The sequence below is a fragment of the Nicotiana tabacum genome, chromosome 12, assembly GCF_000715075.1.
Source record: "Nicotiana tabacum cultivar K326 chromosome 12, ASM71507v2, whole genome shotgun sequence".
Classification (NCBI taxonomy): domain Eukaryota; kingdom Viridiplantae; phylum Streptophyta; class Magnoliopsida; order Solanales; family Solanaceae; genus Nicotiana; species Nicotiana tabacum.
In genome coordinates this window covers 13,241,862-13,266,081 of record NC_134091.1, presented here as the reverse complement: position 1 = coordinate 13,266,081, position 24,220 = coordinate 13,241,862, and the positions used below count along the sequence as shown (strand labels likewise).

The 24,220-nt window shown below is 36.7% G+C and overlaps 2 protein-coding genes across 4 annotated transcripts; both read right to left on the bottom strand.

Annotated features, from left to right (window-relative positions):
• Nucleotides 1-71: 71 nt before the first annotated feature.
• LOC107810208 (small ribosomal subunit protein uS9c) lies at nucleotides 72-3,572 on the bottom strand. 2 transcript variants are annotated; one of them, XM_016634964.2, is made up of 4 exons: nucleotides 3,141-3,572; nucleotides 632-920; nucleotides 476-517; nucleotides 72-304 (listed from the first exon to the last, which is right to left on the bottom strand). In XM_016634964.2, exons 1-2 carry the CDS (start codon nucleotides 3,483-3,485, stop codon nucleotides 633-635), a joined length of 633 nt encoding a protein of 210 aa, XP_016490450.1. In that variant the 5' UTR covers nucleotides 3,486-3,572; the 3' UTR covers nucleotides 72-304; nucleotides 476-517; nucleotide 632. The 2 variants fall into 2 exon arrangements, with proteins under 2 accessions (XP_016490450.1, XP_016490451.1); XM_016634965.2 differs by having other exon boundaries at nucleotides 72-299.
• A 1,261-nt stretch (nucleotides 3,573-4,833) lies between these two features.
• Nucleotides 4,834-9,533, bottom strand: LOC107810207 (F-box/FBD/LRR-repeat protein At1g13570). Of its 2 annotated transcripts, none has more exons than XM_016634961.2 (5): nucleotides 9,400-9,533; nucleotides 8,050-8,143; nucleotides 6,539-7,384; nucleotides 5,709-5,864; nucleotides 4,834-5,530 (listed from the first exon to the last, which is right to left on the bottom strand). In XM_016634961.2, the coding sequence occupies exons 2-5, from the start codon at nucleotides 8,059-8,061 to the stop codon at nucleotides 5,249-5,251; spliced, it is 1,296 nt and encodes a 431-aa protein (XP_016490447.1). In that variant the 5' UTR covers nucleotides 8,062-8,143; nucleotides 9,400-9,533; the 3' UTR covers nucleotides 4,834-5,248. The 2 variants fall into 2 exon arrangements, with proteins under 2 accessions (XP_016490447.1, XP_016490448.1); XM_016634962.2 differs by having other exon boundaries at nucleotides 8,050-8,139; nucleotides 9,400-9,508.
• Nucleotides 9,534-24,220: the final 14,687 nt, after the last annotated feature.

Here is a 24,220-nt window from a genome sequence, read left to right as displayed (position 1 = left end):
AGTCGATATTTCTCACCAATCATTTGGCTCCATCTGGACCCATTTCATTCCAGGCTTTTAAAATTAACAGGTAACAAAATCTTCAAATTATATTAAACTCTCTCGGTGAATGTTTACAATGTGAATCTAGACTTACAAACTCAATAACAACTTCAACAGATTCAATTGTAATTCTGAGTCAAGACTGATACAAAATTTACAAGAAGCATTTGAGTAATGGATCGGAAACATTTCCGATCTCCAACTGTCGAACCAGATCATTGATATGGTATTTCCTCAATCTGCATTAACAAAACCACCTAATCTGCAAACCAAAAGTAGAAAGAATTACAAACACAAATCATGGTTTACATCATTCATTTATTCGCAAAGGGACAAAAAAGTGCATTGAGGAATCCATAATATGGCTATGAATTTCATGCCTGATCAATCCATTACGTATTATTAAAGCAATGGTCTATGATGATTTCCATACCTTTCTACCAAATGCAACGATGGTAAATAAGAAGTTCCCAACCTAGAAAGGGAAAGCAAAGAAAACGTGAGTAAATTCCATTAAAGCTCTTGCACTTGTGTGCTTCAGTGGAAAAGCGCACAGTTTTTCAAACTGAAAATTTATTTGGAGTATAACCTCAACGCTTGGAGAATTGTGGACGCTTGCGAGCCTTCTTGAGACCAACTTTCTTCCGCTCCACAACTCTGGCATCTCTAGTTAGCAGGCCCTCTTCCCTCAATGGTTTTCTATGACTCTCACTGATCTTTAGGAGTGCACGAGCAATGCCAAGGGAGATTGCTTGAGCCTGCCCAGAAAGACCACCGCCTTCCACCTTGACAAAAATATCATAGCTAGCCTCATATCCTAAAGTGGCCAGAGGAGTTTTAACATATTGAATCCACAACGGATTTCCTTGAAGATATTCCTGCAATTCATGACAAGTGTTAGTCTGATAGAATCAAAGCAATAAAGCAATGAAGAAAAAGATAGCAGTACATTACATACAAAAAGAAGCAGGCAATGTTAATCAGAATGTTAATGACTTGTTGCCTCATCGACACCAAGTATATGACAGAGAACTCAATAATCTAGATGCACTTCCATAGCAACATTTTCTTTTTCATAAGGTAAGATAATTTCATTAACAAAGTACCAAGGAGGTACTTCAAAAAGAAAAAGTTACAGCATTGCTTGTTACAATTACACTCCCAAAAAGTCGAGAGTTCCCATAGCAACACTATAGAGGTACAAATTTCACACACCTTTTGATCCCAAGTTAAGGGTTTTCAAGTGTGCTAAACACAACTTAATTCCCTATATTAGGTTAGCACGTCCTACTTATCTAATATAATTATTCAATTTCTGCCATGCTTTTAGAAATGTAATTCGAAACGGATAAGTTGTGTTCTCAGGCTTCTGTTATAACTTATATGCACCGATGATTCAGAGAACTAGTTTACACATGCATTTCTCAGAAACTCAAAGTTATTCCTCTGCAACTTTGCTATCATTGCTTTTCCAAGTCAAATCACACTTTACAATCTATATACACTCTAAGGCCTCATTTGTTTGCACTTAATGGATATTTGAATCTTAATCATTCAGATATCAGACGTTAAGTACGTTTGTTTTTAAAGTCTAAATCTTAATTATTCAGATCTTAATCATTAAGTGTGATTTTTTTTTTACTTTACTACCACTTAATGGGTCTGAATAGGTCAGTATGATTAAGATCTATAACGGAGACTTAATTTCATTAAGATGCTATCATCCATATTCATTATTAACTGCCGCCATCGCCTACCATTATCAACTACCACTATGCCGCCGCCACCACACCACCATCATCATCAATCATAGCCGCCACCATTATCGACTATCACCACCCATCATCTCCACCACTACCGCCACCATCATTCTCAACCACAATCAACACTCATTCACCTCAACTACCACAACTAACTACCCCATCACTATCAACAACCACAGACGGCACTGCCCATCATTATAACCTACCAACACCCATCACCACCTTCCTCAATCACAACTATCATCTTCCTCAATCACAATTACCACCACTACCCGCCATTATTAACTATCACCACCCACCGCCATCATCCTCAATCATAATCGCCACCGTTACCAATCACCACTAGCTACTACCCTGAACCACCACCTTCAACCAAAACTACCACTAACCACCGCCTCTAGTCGGCATTCACCCGTTAGCCATCACCACCAGCAACTATCATATTTTAAAAAACTATATATTTTATTGATAGAATATTAGATTGTTAGTATTTCATTTGAATTTTATGTTTATTAATTTTCAAATAAAGATAAATCTTATACGTTCAGGTGTTAAAAATCAAACAGTCTTAATCATTTAGTATTCAGATCTTAATACACATCTTAATATTCAGTTGTGTATTCAGATTCAGATGTCTTAATCTTAATACACATTCAGACGTCTTAATCTTAAAAAAAAAAAAAAAACAAATGATGCCTAAGAGAGCTGTCCCTCCCTTATATATTTCTTCACATAGAACATTATGAAGCACCGCTTGTCTTCCTAAACCCTGTTATCTACATCCATTTTAAGTGACCAATTTAGCAAACAGCAGCTTTAAATAAGACACGTGAGAATCATGGTCAAACCATGATAAACCAACGGGCTACCTGCTTATTTTATGAAACTGAGCAAGATAATACCTAATGCAATTGCTTGAGAAGCGAAATTTTTTCCAAATTATCATCTGCAATAAATTGTTCCAATGACAGATAATTTTATATATGTCGCCTACATGAATCTTCTGTCATCATTCAGTTTCAATCGGTTCATTTCATCCAAAAGTAAAGAAATTGTTAACTTAGCCACATTAGTGCCTGTCTGTATGTCTTCTACCTATTTATTGCAAACTAGTTGAAGCACGCTGCTCTAATTGGTCCATTTCATCGAACACTAAGCAATTTCTCAATCAAGGCACATTAGGTTCTTTAAATCTCACATTTATTCAACACACACAAATCTCCACTGAAACTTTAAGAAAACAATTCTATACCGCTATAATAAACTTAAGAAATACAATTTCTATTAAGCAAAGCATATCGGTAAATGCAACTGAGAAAGGAGAACGAAGCGGACCTTGGCATCACGATAATTGATGATGATTTTTCCAGAACCTTCCTGAAGGACAACACGAGCACTAGCGCTTTTACGTCTGCCAGTTCCGAAAATAGGCTGTGCAGCAAAACCGCCGGGAAGTCTACTTTTCACAAGCTTCAGAAGTTCCTCTCGCGTTTCCAATTCCGGCGGCGCCGGTGCTTCGGCGACGGAAGCTGACACTACGAGTGTAGGAATTTTGGAAGTGAGAGATAAAGGGAATGGCTTTGAATTTGCGAAAGATATGGCATAGGGTTTTTGAGAAATTTGTGAGGAGAAGGAGAGAGAAGCAAAGGATGAGGTGAGAGAAGCGAGAGAAATCGCCATTTTCGACTTTCTCTCGGGTTAAGAGTGAAGGGTCGAATTTTGAAGCGAAGCAGTGGATAATGTAAAGCCGATCGGTAAAGGCCTGTTTGGTTGAAGGGACTGTTAAATCCCCAATCCATTATCCCAATACGGCAATACCCAAGATTTTTTTTTTCTTTTTCCTCAAAGGTATATATTATATTAATGCATAGATATGCATATATATTATTAACGGAAAAGGGCCAAAAATGCCCTCCTTTTATAAATGGCTCAAAAATGCTCTCCTTTCACCTATGAGTTCAAAATGTTATTTTTAGGCTTAAAAATGCCCTCTCTTAACGAAAAAATGACATGACATTGATGGACATTTTAATTAAACATGTAGCATTTATTTAGTCCGAAAAAAGTGAATTTTTTTTACTAAAAACTGAAAAATTTTAAAATATTTTTTTTTCCAGTTTTTACAAAAAACTGCTTTAAAAAAGCTGAAAAATATTTTCTAAAACAATATTTTTGTAAAAACTGAAAAGCAATTTTCTAAAGCAATATTTTTGTAAAAGCTGAATAAATGCTATATGTTTAATTAAAATGTCCATCAATGTCATGTCATCTTTCCGTTAAGAGGGGCATTTTTAAGCCTAAAAATAACATTAAGGGCAAATTTGAACCCATAGATGGAAGGAGGGCATTTTTGAGCCATTTCCAATACGTTAAGGGCATTTCTGGCCCTTTTCCGTATTACTAATACAATACAAAGATTAATATTGTGAGCCAATGTTGCAGTTGCTTTGCTGTGATTATTATTTCTTATGCGAACAATTGAAGGTAACATTAACTATGCCAAAAAAAATGTTTCTTACACCACCAATTAAACATTATACTATTCCATCCATTTCAATTTATGTGAACTTATTTCTTTTTTAGTCTGTGCAAAAAAGAATGACTCCTTTTCATATTTGAAAATAATTTGTGCAGTGATTTATAACCACACAAAATATGTGTCTCATTTTACACCACAAGTTTAAAAGTTTCTTTTTTTTATAACTCTGTGTCCGTTCAAATAGGTTCACATAATTTAACACGGAGGAATTAATATTTTATGTGGAGGTATTATGTAAAAGATTCATTTTGCTAAAGCAAAGCAGTCAACCAAAGGACTCCTAGAAAGTTGTCATGTTAGGAGTAAGTGAAATTCCCATCCTCTTGGAGGCTAAAAGGAAGAAGGGGAGAAAAAGGTGTTGAAACTGTTTAACCCCCTAAAATATAAAAATAAAAACTTTGAAGTAGAGGAATGAAAGGAAGATACTGAAATAAGATGATATACTCTATGCAATTTGGTTTGTAAACTAGTGACTTGATAAAAAGTAATGGGACGATAATGTTTTGGCGTGTAACAGAGTAACATATAGTCATTGGTTTGTATCGTGAGTATCAAGTAGCAACCTATTCATATTGGGGTTTAGCATCAGCTAAGAACAAGAGGGCTCTGCCGTCCTCTTAACAACTAGAACTGTTCAGAAATTTAAAGACTTCACGGGGACATTGAAGTACACATACTGACCAAACAAGATAATGAGTTTTCAGCACCACAGAGTATGAAACATCTTTCTGTTTCCAATACCTCGGCCTATCATGTTGGTGCTTTCATCTTAACATCTGTGTCATTAGACAACCTAGTGCAGTTTCTACATTATATATATGCTAAACTAATATAGTCAAGTTCCATACTTGAAACGCATATATCTTACTAGGCCTTAAGCTCTCTAGCTTTGACATGCTACCGATTAAGGGTCAAGGTACACAATTTCAGCTTGTACTGAAGCTCTCCTGAAGCGAAGCAACTCTTTTAACATCTCCCATGCACCATCAACTGACGCGGGCTTAACTGTCATCCTTTCAAGAATGGGTGAATTTGCAAGCAGAAAATTGATGAAGTTCAGCTCTTGTTTTACGCCAGAAATACCAGAAATTTTAACATGCCGCAGTTGATTAAACATACAATTCTGATAATTCTCTTCCATAACACTGGCCACTGTTCTCAGAGCAATTTGTTCGTCTGTACGTGCCTGCATAACGACAACGACATGAATGCATAAAACTTTAAAGGCACAGTTCAACATAGACTGAGAAATATACAAAAGCTGCGAATTGGTATGTGTTATATGAATATATCAATGCAGTCAAGCGTGGCGATGCCAGTTTAAGATTGGTCCTAATGAAGTTCAAGTGATATCTGAAACTCACCAACAGCTCGAGCTCTTGTAGGTTAGGGGAACTTCTGAGAAGGCAAAGTGCTGCCAGACACTCTTCGCAATGGTTGAAATTTATGCGTATCGAAAGAAAACTAAGCTCGTTACAAGGTGTAGGTAGTCTTCCTGGTACCTTACCATCAGCCAGATACTGTGGGCATAACAATGATTAGCATTTGTAATGAGCATAACATGCAATGTAAAAACTTCCTCCAAAGTTGACTTAGTTTCTCCATTTTCAAGCATCCAATAAATAATGCAGGGAGAGAATTTGGCAAAGGCATCCTTTAGCAAATTTTTACATTGGGTTTAAAAAATAAAAACAGTTAGGGTCTGTTAGGCTGGGTACAAGATATATTACACAACAGTGTATTTGTGAAAATCTTTTCAAGAAACCAATTCTTACAAAATTTCCAGTGAATCTAAAATGACGCCAATGGCTGTAGTAGAATGTAATGGCAAATGTGATGATAGTGTATTTTGAAATAGTAAATCATAAACGGTGATTACAATGGCTCAAATAAGGACTAGTGAGTACTAATGGGCAGTGACAGTGGGAGATTCATAATAAAATATGACTTGCACCGTAGGACACAAGTCATTTTCACGTGGTAGTATTAAATGACTTTGACCATAGTCCATAATCAAATTGCAGTGTGTTAGACAACCAAACACCAGAAAGTAAAAGATCCAACTACATACTTTTGATTGTCAAACATCTTTTTATGCTGAAGTTTTACAGAAAACAAATGTTTGGGAAGAGAAGTTGCCATGAACTCTCGGGAAACCGACAATCATAGCACGAAAGATAAGTATGAAGAATACCTTCAAGAAAAAGCTCTGTACTTCGAGCCTTTGAATACGAGGCAAATGAGCAAAGAACTTTACCAAATTTCCAGCACTGCCTAGAGTAAGATTTCTGTCAAATCCAGGATTAACATACAACCCAATAGAAACGATGGCAAGATTGAATGTGTCCATAAAATTGATGTCTTCAAAGACGCCTCCAATGTCAAAGAAGAGGAGATTTGGTGCATGGATTTTAAGATCAGAGAAACCCTCAAAATTCATTAGTGTAAGCCGCTCAAGTAAATAGCAGCTCGATACAAGGTGCTCGAATGCATCCTGTTCCATGGTGATGTGCTGAAGATCGAGGCTTTTCAAGCTTCTAAAGCCACTGAATGAGAGAGGAGGCTTTAGAAGACAATTAAACAACTCCAAGTGGATCAACTTTTGACAAAGATATATAGAAGAATGGAGTTTGTAGCGGTGTCCTTTCCATATTTCAAGAATAAATTCCTTCACAGAACCTCTTGATAGAAAGAGAATCCATCTATCAATATCACACACCCCTTGAAGATCCCGGTGAGAAAGCTTGAACTTGTGTATGGGACCAGAATGAAGTAAGAGAACATGATCAACAATGTTTACTATCTTATTTTTTATGAAGGTTTGGTCTTGGGAAGAGATCAAAAGAGATTGATTGTCAAATACAAGGTTTGGAAGAGTAACCCATTTATATCTCCATTTACTGGATAAGACACTTGTCCTCGCAGCATCTCTAAGTGACAAATGAGACAAAATCTTGTCAACAATCTGTGCTGGTAAGTTGCTGATCTTGTCCACCTCCAGTTCTGCATTGCAAGGGTGGTTCGGTAGTATCCTTTGCTTCTGCATAGTGACAAAGAAGAAGTCCATTCAAATGAGAGAAACATGTCTTTTTAGTTCACAACATACATCCTTAAAAATATGTTAATATGAAAACCCAAAAAAAAATTAGAAATCATCACAGCGGGTTTTTGACCAAGAACAACATAATCAGACTCGAGCAATAGAAAATATGATGCTACTAGACGTTTTGTAAAAAGAAACCAGTTTAGATATCCTAACCAATATTCAAGCAATTATGAGCAATGCCCCCGATTCAAGTAGTGATTTATTTGGTAAAGCTCAAGAAGCAGGAACTGCCCTTATAACTCTTGTCAGGGGGGTTCCACCCACAAACACATAAGTTTAAGAATGAGCAGTAGTGCCCATCATCAATCAGCTATTGCATTTGTTTTTCCCATTGCACAACCTCATCTTGCAATCAAGACTGAGCGAGTGATGACAACCTCTAAAATTGTGCTAGAAAATATAGTAATGTAATTTGTCAAACTTATCAAAGAGTAAATACAACTAATATATTCTGTCAAGAAATGCAGCAGATAAACCAAAAACTAGGGGCATCAATTATCTTATCGCCAGAAAAAAAAATGTAGAAAAGAAGCAACTATCAGTGGAAAAAATGAATTCATCATTACGCAGTCCACCATGAAAGGAAGCATGGAACTTACCACAACACTCATTTCTGGAAATGAGATCGTCAAGAATGGCACACCTCAGAGAGTTCAGAGTACAAGCTCTATTTGAGGATTTGGGCTGGTCTGCCTGATTCAAAAATAAAGGGTCAAACGTAACAGTAAGCCACCAAGTAGCATTAGCATCCATAGAGTAGTAGAAGGCACACATCCACTTGCATAAACATTAAAACTGTAGCTCTCTACTATTTTCCAAAAGAAAAGTCTCATTCCTTCACCACCAAAGTTTCATTGTTCTAAGAATGCTGAATTAGATTTCAGTAATCATTTGAACACCTCCATCAACAGAAGCAACCACTTTAAATGTTGCTTCGAAAAGAGATGCCCTAACTACTAACTTCATCAATTAGCTAATGAATTCATTACAGAATTTTGCAAAGTTGTTTGGATAACTTTTGAAAGAAATTTTCCGAAATTCCCTTTTTCTAAAAAGACATCAAGCAAAAAGAAAATGTGTTTGAATAGTTGTAGGTTTATGAAGATTGTAAGTGTTTTGTAGGTCGGGGAACTTTCTTAAAACAACCCTAAAACTTCTTCAAAAAATAAAGGGCAGCCCGGTGCACTAAGCTCCTGCTATGCGCGGGGTTCGGGAAAGGGCCGGACCACAAGGTCTATTATACGCAGGGTAAGTTCTACAAGAGGTTGTTTCCACAGCTCGAACCCGTGACATCCTGGTCACATGTCATCAACTTTACCAGTTACGCCAAGGGACACCCTTCTTCAAAAAATAGCTTCTAAAAAAATTTAAACAAACACGTATTTGTACAAATTTCTTCAAATATTTCTTTATTTGGTTTTAATAAATTTTATGCTTGTCCTTCGCTAATTGAGGTACAATCTTCAACCGAATCATTTAAATTTGCCACTTGCATACTTCCAGTACAATGTACATTCAATTGATTAAATCATATGGAGAATCGCTAACATAACTCACAATTAAAAGTTTCCAAGTAAATCTAAATCAGAGGCATTTAACCAAAGAATAAAAATTATTCCATATCCCAAAAAAATGAGCAATTATACAATCTGCTACACTTATGTTACTAACAGAGAGCAGTAGCAGAAGAAATTAGTGTATTAATACAGTGCAAGTTGTTTTCGGAAAGGAAAAAAAAAAGACCTAAACGAGCCCAGGCAAATGAAATTAACTCAAAAGAGCATAATCCACAAACAACATTTGTTTTCTTAGCTACTTCAGAAAAAGATCCATTAGACCTAAATTGGTATTTAACACAAAAGGGCAATAAATGAATACTCAACAATTCTAGAGCTTACTTCCTGAACCATGGTAAAGGGCTAAATTAGCAGAGAGAGAAAGACGAATACCTTTAGCTTGATGAATTTGATGATTCAGTTTAGCCGGAAAAAATGGAAGCTACTGGGTGTACGAAGGAGAGAAAACGGGTAGTAGCTACACCGTTTATACTAAAACTAGTGAGAGCCCAATAACTATAAATTCACATGCTATTATACTATATTATAATACTCTTCAACATATTATTATTTTAAATATGATTTTGTACAGATATGTAAATATACATTATAAGAAAATTAATTAAAAAGAAACTATTTAATTAAAATAAAGACAAAGTTGGCAAACCTTTGATCTTCATCACTAAAAAGTAATCTCCTATTAAATGTTAAATAATTCTCCACCATGAATGTGGTTAATTGGGAATCCTATTATATGATGAATTATAACTACACATTAATTTGTTGTAAACCATAAAGTTTAAATGTCAATTCCCTTGTATTTTTCATTTGTGATTTATTGGTTCGCTTTTATTTTTCAAAAAATTAACTTCTTCTAACATTTCATCCATGTATCACCAATTAAGAGCTACCTTTTATAATTTCATAACCGATTTACAAAAAAACATATTAGCAAACTTAAATACATTAACCAATATTCTCTTCATTGTTGTAAAATATTTGGAGAATTTGAGGAGCTGCTTTAAATATTTTGTTTGCCTAATTTCATTCAACAACTTACTCAATTCTTCTCTTCCTCTTATTTCTATTTTCAATTTTTATTTTGAATTTGTGTGATACTATTTTTCCTGATTTTGTTTCCCTGCTTCTACAACGCATTGAGTACAAAACGAGCCAAATCATTTAGCACCAGTGCCATGCAGAAATGTTAAACACCAAATATATTTCTCAAAATAAATTGCAAAAGATTTTACTATTTGTGAGCAATTCATACTAGTATGTGAAAAGTATAAATTAATTTCATATTTTGGAATGCAAATCCAATTCTTGCAGTGCATCGCAAGGTATCTATTTACATTGATTGGTTCACTAATTTTTTCAAGATATAATACTGAAAGTATCTCAATGAATTGTGAGGATCATTTTAATGTAAGATAAACTGAACTGCCCTTATCTTTTTTATTTTTAAATACCAGTAAAATATTTTAAATTATTTATCTTTTTATTTTTAATTTACCAAAATTACTGTGCGCCTCCTGAAATATGGGCATTTGAGAAAATGCAAAGGAATTTTGGTTCTTGGACTTGAGGAATCTAACACACTTCCTCACTCTCGATAGGAAGCCGAACACAAAATTACTTTTTGCCCATTTAATTTTATAAATTTTCTTTTCAATTATTCTTTTGTTGTTGAGTGAGCTAAATAAGATCATATTTATACTTTTTTAAAAAAATTTAAACATTTTCTTTTAATTCTATGACTCAAATACATTTTTAATAATATATTTTTTTAACTTTTGTACTCATTCGTATGGGTTACACGCGCGATGCGCATGTCAAAAAATTAGTTATTATATATGGTAATAGACTTATGCCTTTAGGAGCTGCTTATAACCGTCAATTATTATTATTTTTTTTTTGTAAATAAAAATTAAATATGTGAATAATCCGCATCTATATGTATATCTTTGGTTCTCTGATAAATGTTGGAGTGCAATTTTAGTTTCATTATTAGAAGATACTCTTATGTTAGAGTTTATTTTCAGACGATCAATAGCTATTTCAAAATCACTTAAAATCATTAATAAGATAATTTACATAAAGTATTTTGTTACTCTATATATTATATCGTTAAACAAAACCAATGTCGTTTGCTTATCTATGTGCTGTATTTATGCTTTTCCGTAACATAGTAATTGTAAAATTTCGCTTCCCTTTTCAATCTTTTCTTTCTGATTCAGCTCCATATAGATTCCAATATTGAGCTAAGAAAATCTTTTTCTATATAAAAACTTGGTTATATGATTTTTAGCCCTTTACCTTATTGGATATTACTATTTAGGAGTGGTAATTAAACGTGCGAGTCATTTTGGATATGGACGGGACGAAAATGGGTAATACAAAAATAAATAAAATATCTGACCCAATAGGAATAGAAAATGAGTTAACTTGTGGATAATATGTATTTCATTTTATTTATGGTTTATTGAATATGATCACACTTGGAAAAAAAATAGTTTTCCAAACTTGAATAACCCCAATTTGAGTCTTTGCAAATTAATATAAAAGTTAAACATATTGGTTATCTATTAATTATCCATATTTTAAGTGGTAAATATAAATCTTTTTTATATTTAACCAATTTTTAAAAAATTTACTATCCAACTCATTTTTAATGAATAATATGAATGAATTATTTTTTTCATTCATTCTGCCACCACTGCTACTATGTATTACCCATAAAATCAATGCTAAATTGGTGAAAGCTCTTGGTAGGAGTCGCATTTCATTTTCATTGTACACAAATTCATAGTTCGATAAGATTACTGGTCTTAGCATCTCAACATTAACCACTATACTAATGTCCTGTTAGAAATTCAACAATGTGCGGCAATAAATTTTCTATCCTATAGCAAAGAATGAATATAGTTTTTGACCTAGTAAAGAAGTACTGCCTCTTGCACATGTAATATGTTTCTCCAATTATTTTTATCTGGTATTTCAATTTTAAAAAGTTGGTTCAAGATATTGCCACTTTAAAAAATTAAGAAGGCGTTAATTATATCCTTTCAAATAGGAGATAAGAGTAACTTAGTTAATTATCTCTTATTATTATTAACTCAATTGGATTATTTTTTCTCAATGAGTATATCAAACTCTTAAATAATAGGAGTAGATAAAAGGATATGAGGGTGTAACTTGAGATACGCAAGTAGGACCCAAATATATAATACTCACTCCGATCCATAATAAGTGACCATTTTACTTTTGTCACACCCATTAAGGAAATACGAACTTCTAGAAAAAAAAATGTATTCATTAAATTAACCTTAATTAATTGTTACCTTGACAGATTGGAATATATAAATAAGGGTAAATTTTGGAAAAAAAAATTAATTTCTTCTTAATTATATAAATTGACACTTATTTTGAACCAAAATAAAAACGTAAAATAGTCGCTTATCGTGGACCGGATGAAGTATTATATAAAAGGGTGTAATTGCTTTGACACATGTGTAAGGCAAAGGTGGGAAGGTTTGTGTGGGGCCAGGACGTGCTATCCACGTGAGGGAGTACTAATGTAAGGCAACAATGTTGTAGGGAAAAATGTGTAGTGACACAGAAGAAAAGGGCAATTTTGTCAACATTCAAAATTATATACAGCAGCTACAGTGGAATTTCTTTTTGACCAATCATATTGCTCCATGTTGACCTGCTGCTTGCTTTGGAATTTGGAGCTACTGATTAAGGGCCCGTTTGTCCATTAAAAAGATTATGTTTTTTCGAATTTCTTTTTACTTTTTTTGCGGAATTAGTATTTGGTCATAAAAATTTTAAATTTCACTTGAAATTAAATTTTAGATTTTTTCGGAATTTGAAAAACTGCAAAAAAATTATACTTTAATGACTCACAAAAAATCAAAAACAATTTAAATTGTATTCATATTCAAACATAATTCTAATTTTCAAATACCATTTTTTATTTAATATTTTTCCCCGCTCTTTTCCGAAATTCCATAGTTGTTATGTCAAAACGCCTATTAAGAATATCGTATTAGACTACAGTCACTACACTACCCAACAAAATAATTAGTTGTGGGTTACAACATTCCATAATCGAATTGAATTATAACTTTTGAGTTTTGACACAATTTAACTCTACTTTAGCTTTTTGACATTTCTAGAAAATTATTTTCCTTTCTTGATTAGAGATGTGCTCGTCACAACTTTTTGACCTATTTTTTCACGAATCCCGTTAGCTTTTTATTTTACTCAATTTATGAGTACAACAAAAATATGAAAATAGTTTCCATCGTTATATTTTGTTTAGCGTGAAATGCATGCATAATACAATCAGGTAGACTTTGTGAGTTATCCAACAAGATAGCAGGTTGAATATAGAACAAAGTCATGTCAATATGGTAGAATTTATTAACAATTGAACAAGCACAAAGTTATGCCAAATTCAATTTAACAATATATATATATATATATATATATATATATATATATATATATATATATATATATATATATATATAATGAAATACAACCCAAAGTCATGTCAATTAGGTAGGCATTATACACAATATAACAAGATAGATAGAATATAGAAAATATAAAGTCATGTCAATCTGACGGAATTCTATGAACATCGAACAAGCACAAATTAAAGTCATGCCAATCTGACATGACTTATGAACAATTTAATAAGATAGATAGAATGAAAAAAATAATACCAAATTATACCAATAGAACAAAGATCAATTAAACATATGTTTGTCTATGATACGTTTTAATTTGGAATCCATCAAACTTTACTAATGCCGCTATTAGTATGTGTTTGCATTTGGTTCCTGTTTATTTCCAATATCAAGCAATAATAATGATTCATTTAGTCGCTGGATGGGCCAGCAGTTTCTGGAAGACCCAATTCTAAGAATTGAAGGTCTGGATCATTTATACGGAGAGCCCAATACATTTTTTTGTGAATGGATTGGGTCATCTAAGGTTCAGATATGGACAAGTTACATACTTAGCCGGTCGACAAAAAATAATTACATTTACTAGTTGATATACAAAAAATATTCGCTGGTTATATAAACAATATAAACACTTTTTGTATATTATATATTAATTTTCAATAAATATACATTTCACTTGCTATTATTTTTTAGAACGACTATTTATAAATATACTGTATAGTTTTTTGAGTTGTTGTGGATGCAAAGTTCCAGTTCTACTATTTCATGACTATAATTTTAGTTTAAATTTGTCTCTCGGGTCATAAGCCCATAATCTTTGTGGAAGGTATATTATATACTGGGAATGTTAGTTTTCAAATTATGAAATAATTTTTAAAGTTAATTACAAATAATTCCTCACTCTATATGGATTAGCAACTCAAACAATGAAAAAGCTATAATAATAATTATTAGTTATACTTCATAAACAGTTTAAAGTTGGAGTCCCCTTCAATTAATAGTGGGTTCTTATGCTGTCACCGGTCTTGTTCGTTTAGTGCTTAAACCTAAAGCTAGCTAAGGAGCAAAGGCGGAGCAAAAATATCGGGAGCGGGTTCGGCCGAACCCAATAGTTTTGATTCGAATTCTATATTTGTCTTTAAAAAATTTATTAAATATATGTAAATTATTAATTTAGAACCCAATAACTTAAGCTTAAAATTGTAGCTCCGCCTCTGTTAAAGAGGGTATATAGGGTAAAATATGATATGGCACGTGGTCGTCTAAAGAGAGGACACGTGGAATCCAAGGCAGGAATGACCGAAGACCGAATGCAGTCATTCCACTTGTCACCGGAAAGCATAACGTTCATAAAAGTGTGTTAAATGCTCTGCGTCCGGTAGCATTTAATAGGGAATATTCTGCAGCATTAAGAGCGACGGTCTGTTACAGAGAATTTGGCATTTATGTCTACCGTTACATCTTCATCAATGACCCTCATAATTGACACTAAAGGAGGACACGATCCTAGGACCTCCTTCCCTAGACATAGCTATAAATAGTGCGCTGAGTTATCATTGTAGAGGACACGAATTTTCTAAAAAAACTTATACTACATTCTATACAAAGCTTAATATAATCTTACTTTCTTGCTTTTTGATCTCATCATTGCTCTGCCCGGAAACTTTGTTCTCGAAATTGTTATCTCTGTTGTTTCTTCTATATTTCAAAGCTAAGTATTGTACATTTCTTCAATTATTGCATTATTTCAGAATCAAATTAGTTCACTTGTCTAGAAACCACGTATAAATTTAACTGTACCATTTTACGGGTAAATATTTTGGTGCCCACCATGGGGCCTAGACAGTCGTGCAATAAAATTGATCCTTGTCTTTTTTAGTAACGCGATTTGATTATTTTTGTCATAGAAAAAATCACAAAAAATGGCGAATAACATTGTTAACAACACGTACAACCCAAAAATTCGAGGCGATCAGCCTCATTTCGAGGATTCAATCAGTGACACCCGCAATGAGGGAAATGACGACACGCCGGTACATGACCGGCAGAACCCTCGACAGCGTCGAGAGACAACTCCTGATGATGCTGACGAGGAGCATGTCGTGGATGCGGTGAGGATCCTGTAAGAGCAACAAGCAATCATTCCAGGCCATCTCACGCGGCAAGATCAGGTTATGACGGAACTGAAACATGCGCTATCGGGGGCTTCGAATAATACAAACAGACGAGATCCAATTCCTCTCGGTGTTCCAACAAACCAAACAACGCAAAGAACTGGTAACAATACTCCCAGGGGCAAAGTTGGCTCCGACGGGGCTGAGGGGAGCAGATCCGGTTTCAACAATGAGAACGACCAGTTCAAGAATGAACTTTTACGGTTCTTGAGCGAAGTATACACCCGCATGGACCAAATCCCAGGTGCCTCACCAGTATTGAAAGGCCCAGACTCGAAGAACTATATTCAATTACCGTACAAGCCGAGTGCGGCACCAGAACTAATCCCGAAGCGGTTCAAGATGCCTGAAATTCCAAAGTATGACGGGACTTAAGACCCACATGAGTATATTACCACCTACACAATAGCGGTAAAAGGAAATGATCTCGCTCCTCACGACATTGAATCTGCGATGGACCAAATCCTGGTGTGCCACCAATATTGAAAGGCCCAAACTCGAAGAAGTATATTTAATTACTGTACAAGCTGAGTGCGGCACCAGAACTAATCCCGAATCGGTTCAAGATGCCTGAAATTTCAAAGTATGATGGGACTTCAGACCCACAGGAGAATATTACCACCTACACAATGACGGTAAAAGGAAATGATCTAGCTACTCACGAAATTGAATCTATGCTGCTAAAGAAATTTGGAGAAACTCTCACGAGGGGAGCCCTAACGTGGTATTCATTATTACCCGAGCATTTCATAGATTCCTTTGAGATGCTCGCAGATTCTTTCATCAAGGCTCATGTTGGGGCCAGAAAAAGTGTAATCTCGGAAGGCCGATATATTCAGGATCGCATAGGGAGAATCCAACTAATTACAAGAGTTCGTTACCCGATTCCAGAAAGAAAGAATGTTGCTCCCGGCTATCCCGGATGAATGGGCAACTAAAGCATTCACCAAAGGATTAAACTCGAGAAACTCAAATGTTTCTCGGAAGCTGAAGGAGAGCCTGCTTGAATTTCAAGCAACAACTTGGGCAGATGTTCAACCCGATATGAATCAAAGATAAGGATCGAGGATGACCAGGTCGGTTCTACATCATCGGCCAAAGGACGAGAGAAAAGCAGAGTAAAATCAAAGGATGACTACGACCCAGACAGACGGAGTTCGAGGGGCTAGTTTTTACCTTACTAGCGGACCGAAGGCCGTGGCAGGAGCTTCTGGGCAGCAAACAAGTTTACCGTTGATAGAGTAAACGAGCGTGTTCGAAACAACAGATCACTCCAGGATAAAGAGACGCCGGGGTCTCGGGATACTTCTTACCCCAAGTTATCGGAATACAACTTGAACGTCAGCATAGTGGAACTGGTGTCAGCCATGAGAAACATTAAACATGCACGATTACCGAGACCTATGAGATCCGATTCTAGCCAGAGGGATCCCAACTTATGGTGTGAGTACCATGGGACGAACAGTTAACGGACAGTGGAATGCCGACACCTTCGAGAGGAGGTGGCAACACTATTGAAGAATGGCCACCTCAGAGAATTCTTGAGTGACCGAGCTAAGAACAATTATGGTCTTAATAGAGACAATGCGGAACTTCCGAAAGTAGGAAAAGAACCCCCACGCCAAATGATCAATATGATCTTCGGGGGGAATGAGATTAACAAGGTCACCTTTTCGGCAGCGAAGAAGACGAAAGTATCAATAACTCATAGTAAAAGACTCCGGGAAGACGATATCACTTTCACGGAGGAGGACGCAAACGAGTTGCAATAACCACACAACGATGCATTAGTAATCTCTTTAAATATGTTAGATTTTAAGATTAAACATGTTCAAATTGACCCAGGGAGTTCGCCAATATCATATAATGGAGAGTATTGTAACAAACTAAACTCACCGGAAGCATTATTCCGGCAACAAAACTCCTCGCTGGATTCAACCTTGCGAGCGTGACGACCCGTGGAGAGATCTTGCTACTCACAAACGCTGAAGAAGTAATGAAAACAACTCTCTTAAAAGTAGTAGATGGTGATATGGGATACAACATCATCCTGGGAAGGCCATGGTTACACGATATGAAAGTTTTACCTTCGACATATCACTAATTGCTGAAGTTTCCAATGCCCGAAGGAATCAAGCAGATAAGAGGTGATCAACCGGCAGCGAGGGAGATGAATGCAATCTCAGTTTCCAGTAGCAAAGGGAAGGAACACATGGCATAACAATTAAAAGGAACATGCACCTACTCCCGAGCTAGAAGGAGTTAGCTCGGAAGTAGTGTCGTCAAAACAATATCAGGTGCCAAGATATTTCCAAGTTCCAGAAGAGACGGACGCAACAAAGTCCACGGTGGAGGAACTTGAGCAAGTTGCATTATTCGAGAAAATCCTAGAGAGAAAATTCCATTTGGGGACAGGACTGCACCCCGAGCTCAGGTCTGGTTTTGTTGAATTCATTAAATTTAATGCTGATTATTTTGCATGGTCGCACGAGGATATGACATGTATCCCGATGGAAATAGCCGTGCACAAGCTGAGTTTGTATCCCAACATACTTCCAGTAAGGCAGAAGAAACGCCTTATTACCGATACGAGGAATAAATTTATCAAAGAAGAGGTAACCCGCTTTCTTAAAATTAGTTCGGTCCGAGAGGTAAGATATCCGGACTGGCTAGCCAATGTAGTAGTAGTTCGTAAGAAGAACAATCAATTTTGCATGTGTGTAGACTTTATAGACCTTAATAAGGCGTGCCCGAAAGACTCGTTCCCATTGCCAAATATCGATCAAATGATTGATGCCACAGCCGGACACGAGTTAATGAGTTTCCTCGATGCTTATTCCGGGTACAACCAAATCAAGATGAACCCGGAAGTTCATAATGAATTTCCATATTGTTACAATGTAATGCCATGTAGGTTGAAAAACTCTGGAGCCACTTATCAACAACTCGTAAATAAGATGTTAAATAAGCAAATAGGAAAGACTATGGAAGTTTATATAGACGATATGCTCGTTAAGTCTTTGAATGTAGGTGACCATCTTAAATATTTGCAAGAAATATTCGACATCCTGAGGAAGCATAACATGAAGCTTAATCCCGAGAAGTGCACGTTCGGGGTTAGTTCTGGTAAGTTTCTGGGATTTCTAGTCTCATAGAGGGAAATTGAGGTAAACCCCGACAAAATCAAGGCCATAGAGGATATCCCGGATCAATTATCGAATGTAAAGGAAGTCCAAGGCTGACACGAAGACTAGCAGATTTGAGCAGGTTCATTTTCCGGTCATCGAAAAAATGCCATCGCTTCTTCACACTGCTCAAAAAGAAGAAGAATTTCGAATGGACGCCGGAGTGCCAACAGGCTCTGAGGGATCTAAAGAAGTACTTATCGAGTCCTCCATTGCTCTCAAAACCAAAAGAAGGTGAAACACTGTTTAGTCTACCTCGCGGTTTCAGAAGTTGCGATAGGTGCGATTTTAGTCTGGAAGGACGAAGGTATACAATTTCTCATTTATTACATTAGCAAAGTTTTAACGAGAGCATAAACTTGCTACCCACATATGAAAAAACTTTCCCTAACTCTCAGAGTCGCCGCTCAGAAGCAGAGGCCCTACTTCCAATGTCAACCGATAGTCGTGGTGACTACTTTTCCTTTGCTGAACGTCCTCTATAACCCGAGCTCTAGGGAAGATTGGCCAAATGGGCCGTCAAAATGAGTAAGTTCAACATAGAATATAAATCGAGGACTGCAATTAAGTAGCAAGTCTTGGCTGACTTCGTGGCCGATTTCAGCCCGGGACTACTGTCTCCGGCAACCAAGGAGGCAGTAATGGTGTCAGAATCGACATCGGGGTTTGGACCTTATTTACGGACGAAGCTTACCCTAAGACAAGCCATCAGAACGATCCCTTTAACTAACAATGAAGCAAAGTATAAAGCTTTGATTGCAAGGCTCAAATTGGCTCAGGAACTTGATTCCGAGGTTATCAAAATTAAATGTGACTAGCAGTTGATGGTAAATTAGGTCTATGGGATCTTTGATACCAAAGAAGAGAGTATGCAACAATTTGTGGTAAAAATTCAGGCTCTTTTGGCTCGATTCCGGGAGTGGTCAATCAATCACATCCCGATGGAGGATAATGCCGAAGCGGATGCATTAGCAAACTTAGGATCATTGACGGAAATAAAGGGATCATAATCCAAAACGGTAGTACAACTGATGAGCTCGGTCCTAGATACGGATGGTTACTATGAGGTAAATTCGACTAGTCTGGTCTAGGACTGGAGAAATAAAATAATCAACTATCTCGAGCACGGGAAGTTGCTCGACGACCCCAAAGCATCACGGGCATTACGCGCCAAAGCTGCATGATATAGCTTCAAGAGAGGCCAATTGAATAGAAAATCATTCCAAGGCCTGTTGGCCCGGTGCTTAGGAGCATCAGAAGCTAATTATGTCATGAGAGAAGTCCATGAAGGGATATACGGCAATCACTCGGGCACAGATTCTTTGGTGAAAAAGTTGGTACGAGCAGGATATTATTGGACTCGTATGGAACAAGACGCCAAATACGTCGTACGAAAATGTGATAAGTGCCAACGCTATGCACTACTAGTACATCAACTGGCAGAACCCTTACATTCGGTTCTGTCTACATGGTCGTTCATGAAATGAGGGATGAACATCGTTGGACCGCTGCTAACGACTCCCTAAAAGGTAAGGTTTCTTTTAAATTTGATTCACTATTTTTCTAAATGGGTGGAGGTAGGTCCTTGTCAGAAGATCGGAGAATGCGAAGTGGACGATTTCCTGTGGGAAAATATAATTTGTAGATTCAGAATACCAAAAAAAATAGCATGCGACAATGGGCCATAATTTATCGGTGCAATATTTACAAAGTTCCTCGAAGATTTAAAGATAAAGAGGATCACATCTTCCCCATATCATCCGAGCGCAAACGGTCAAGCGGAGTCAACAAACAAAGTGATTATTCAAAGCCTCAAGAAAAGGTTGGAAGCGGTAAAAGGAAAATGGCCCGAAGAATTTCCCGGAGTTTTGTGGGCCTACCAAACAACGGACAAATCAAGTACAAGAGAAATTCCTTTTTCCCTTGTGTACGGTGCTAAAGCCCTAATCCCGGTAGAAGTAGGTAAACCTACTTTGAAATATATTTGGGCAGATGAAGAGTCAAACAACGAGGGGATGTTAATCAACTTAGAACTGCCCGAGGAATGCAGGGACTTGGCGCATGTAAGAATGGTAGCTAAAAAGCAGAGAATGGAGTGATATTATAATCGAAGAGACACTTCTGGTATTTTAAAGTAGGAGACTTGGTTTTGAGAAAAGTAACCCAAAATACCCGGGAGCTCAATGCGGGGAAGCTAGGTCCAACTTTGGAAGGTTCCTACCAAATTTCGGCTATCATTGGGAAAGGTTCATACGAGTTGGAGAACCAGAATGGAGACAAGTTGCCAAGCAACTGGAACGTGGTGTACCTCAAAAGATATTATTGTTGATGAATATTATTCAAGCGGAAAGTATGTGCTGCACTCTTTTTCTCCTCATTCAATTTTTGTCCCAATTGGGTTTTTATGGCAAGGTTTTTAACGAGGCAGCAATAGAAAGCATACTACGAAGACAACGACAATAAGACCTTTGATAGCAAGGCAAACAAACAAGCTTCCACTCGGGGACAGTTAGATAATCTTTGGTTCGATAGCAAATTCCCACTGGGAAGTTAAGTTTGCTACCGAACAAAGGTTACCCAACTGTTCACGAGCACACCACTAGAGGGCTGTTAGATATTCCTTCGCTCGATAGCATAAATTCATGAGGGGAAGTAAAGTTGTGTTACCAAGTTGAGGATTATCTAGGAATTCATTAGTGGAATCTTCAAAAATACAAGACATAGAGTGTTTCAATTCGTACTATTCGCATTCGAACACTAGGGGGAATGATATGAGGATACGACAAAAATGACTGCCATGTCAATCGGGGAACAATAATTCGAAAAATAAACGCATCATCGGGATCGGGGACTGCGCAGCCAGCCCCGTAGAAATAAGTCGTACAAGATAGCCACAAGTAATGGCAATTTCTTTTCTTCATAGCAAAATGCTTATGTATTTTTTGAAAATAGAAGGAATAAAATAAAATCCTTTTTCTTTTTATCTTGTTTCTTGTCTGAACGATGAGCTAACTTTGTCATTTGAATGTTAAACAAGAACTTCAAATGTTAGTGCCGTAATGAACAGGAGACGTCCTCTTCAAAAGCACCGTAAACATAAGAGATGTCTCTCTTATAAAAATCCTCACATTAAAGGGTTGGTTCCGAAAGAATCTATGCGCGAAATCTAAAATGCCATCGGGGAAAAATATATACCCAAAGTTGCATATGAAAAGGACGCAAAAAGTAAACTTGCTCAAATACTTATAAAAACCCTCACGTTAAAGGGTTGGTTCCGGAAGAATCTATGACCGGAATCTAAAATACTATCGGGAAAAAATACACCCGAAGTTGCATATGAAAAGGACGCAAAAAGTAAACTCGCACAAATACTTATAGTAACCCTCACGTAAAAGGGATAATGCTCGGAACTAAAATGCTTCGAGGAGAATGCATCCGAAACTACATATAGTAAAATATGAATAGAAAAACGTGCACAAAATTCTTGAGCAAATGCAAAGGTTAAAGACTTGCATGGATATTCAAATGAAAGTAAGACTCAAACGATACTTGAGAAAACAATATGTCTTTATTTACAAGAATGTGTCGAAATGATAAAAATACAAAATGGGAAAAAGAAAAGAAAAGCTAAACTGCAGCGCCTCCGGAACGAGGAGAAAGAGAAGTGTCTGCATTCTGGGTCCACCGATGGCTCGACATTTTCCCCAATTGGTCTTCAGCATCATCGCCTTCCGATCCCTCTTTAGTTCCCGAAAATTCGGAACCGGAACCAGAAGAACCAGGAGCATCAGACTGCACTGGGAGTCCATTTTTAGCAGCCAACTCAAGCTCTTAGGCCTTAGCAATTTCGGAATCAAAATCAATGATGCCATCTTTGGCCTCTTTCAAGGTTTTTCACCTCATGTGTTGCGGATGTGGTAGCTGCAGAACTGGCTAGCTATGATGTGCCCCTGCCCGCACGCTGGCGGGATGAATGACAATCCCTCTGAATGTGACCCCTCAATCCGCACCCGTAGCATATGTGTAAGTCCATGTAGCATATTCCTAAGTGTATCTTTCCACACCAAGGGCATGTTGTACATGGCATAAGTTTTTTCAATAATGAGGGAAGTCGCTCAGCGCTTAAGTTCTTCTTTGAGTTGGGAAACCTAGGTAGAAAGGCTTTCGCGGGTGGACCTAGTAGACTTGAGACTGACATCAAGGTCGCAAAAAGTTGAACTAAAGAGCCTGTTATGCTCGATAGTTTTCCTGTACTTCTCTTCTAGTTGGGCGTGTTTCGCCCCCACAATAGCAAACTTTTCGATTTTGGAGTTCAAGGCTGCTTCTAAGTTGGCTACTTTTTCGGCAGCAGCAGCCTCACGCTCGGTTGTAGCAAGAACAACGTCCTGGACTTCAACCCATTTGGCCTTGGCTTTATCAAATCTAACCCTCAGCGGCCCAATTTCTTAGCTAAAGGTTACCACTTCTTGCTCATTTTGCTGCAAACGAGCCTCCAAAATAATGGCATGAGTAGCTTTGGTTTCTAGTTCTGAGAGGCGGAGAACATTTTGGTCTCGTTCCACCAAAAGCTGATTCCGTTCAGAAGTAAGTTCTTCCTTTTCACGAATCAACCTTTGAAGGCCCCCAGAAGCAAGAAAATTGGCCTAGAAGACAAGAAAAAGTAAAACTTAGAATAGGGACACGCAGGGGGGCTATCTATATAGGGTGAAATATGATATGATACGTGGTCGTCTAAAGGGAGGACACGTGGAACTCAAGACATGAATGACCGAAGATCGAACGCAACCATTCCACTTGTCACCGGAAAGGATAACGTTCATAAATTCGTGTTAAATGCTCTGCATCCGGTAGCATTTAATACGGAATATTCTGCAGTATTAAGAGCGATGGTCCGTTACAGAGAATTTGGCATTTATGTCTACCATTACGTCTTCATCAATGACCCTCATAATTTACATTAAAGGAGGACACGATCCTAAGACCTCCTTCCCTAGACATAACTATAAATAGTGAGCTCAGTTATAATTGTAGAGGATACAAATTTTCTGAAAAAACTTATACTACATTCTATACAAAGCTTAATACAATGTTACTTTCTTGCTTTTTGATCTCATCATTGATGTGCCCAGAAACTTTGTTCCCGAAATTGTTATCTTTGTTGTTTCGTCTATATTTCAAGGCTAAGTATTGTACATTTCTTCAATTATTGTATTGTTTCAGAATCAAATTATGTCACTTATTTAAAAATCACGTATAAATTTAACTGTAGCGTTTTGCGGGTAAACAGATGGTTGTGCTCCGAAAAATATCGCACGTGCCATTGGAGTTGCTGAACCTTTACTTAACGAAATCGGTTTTGATCTAGCTCTTG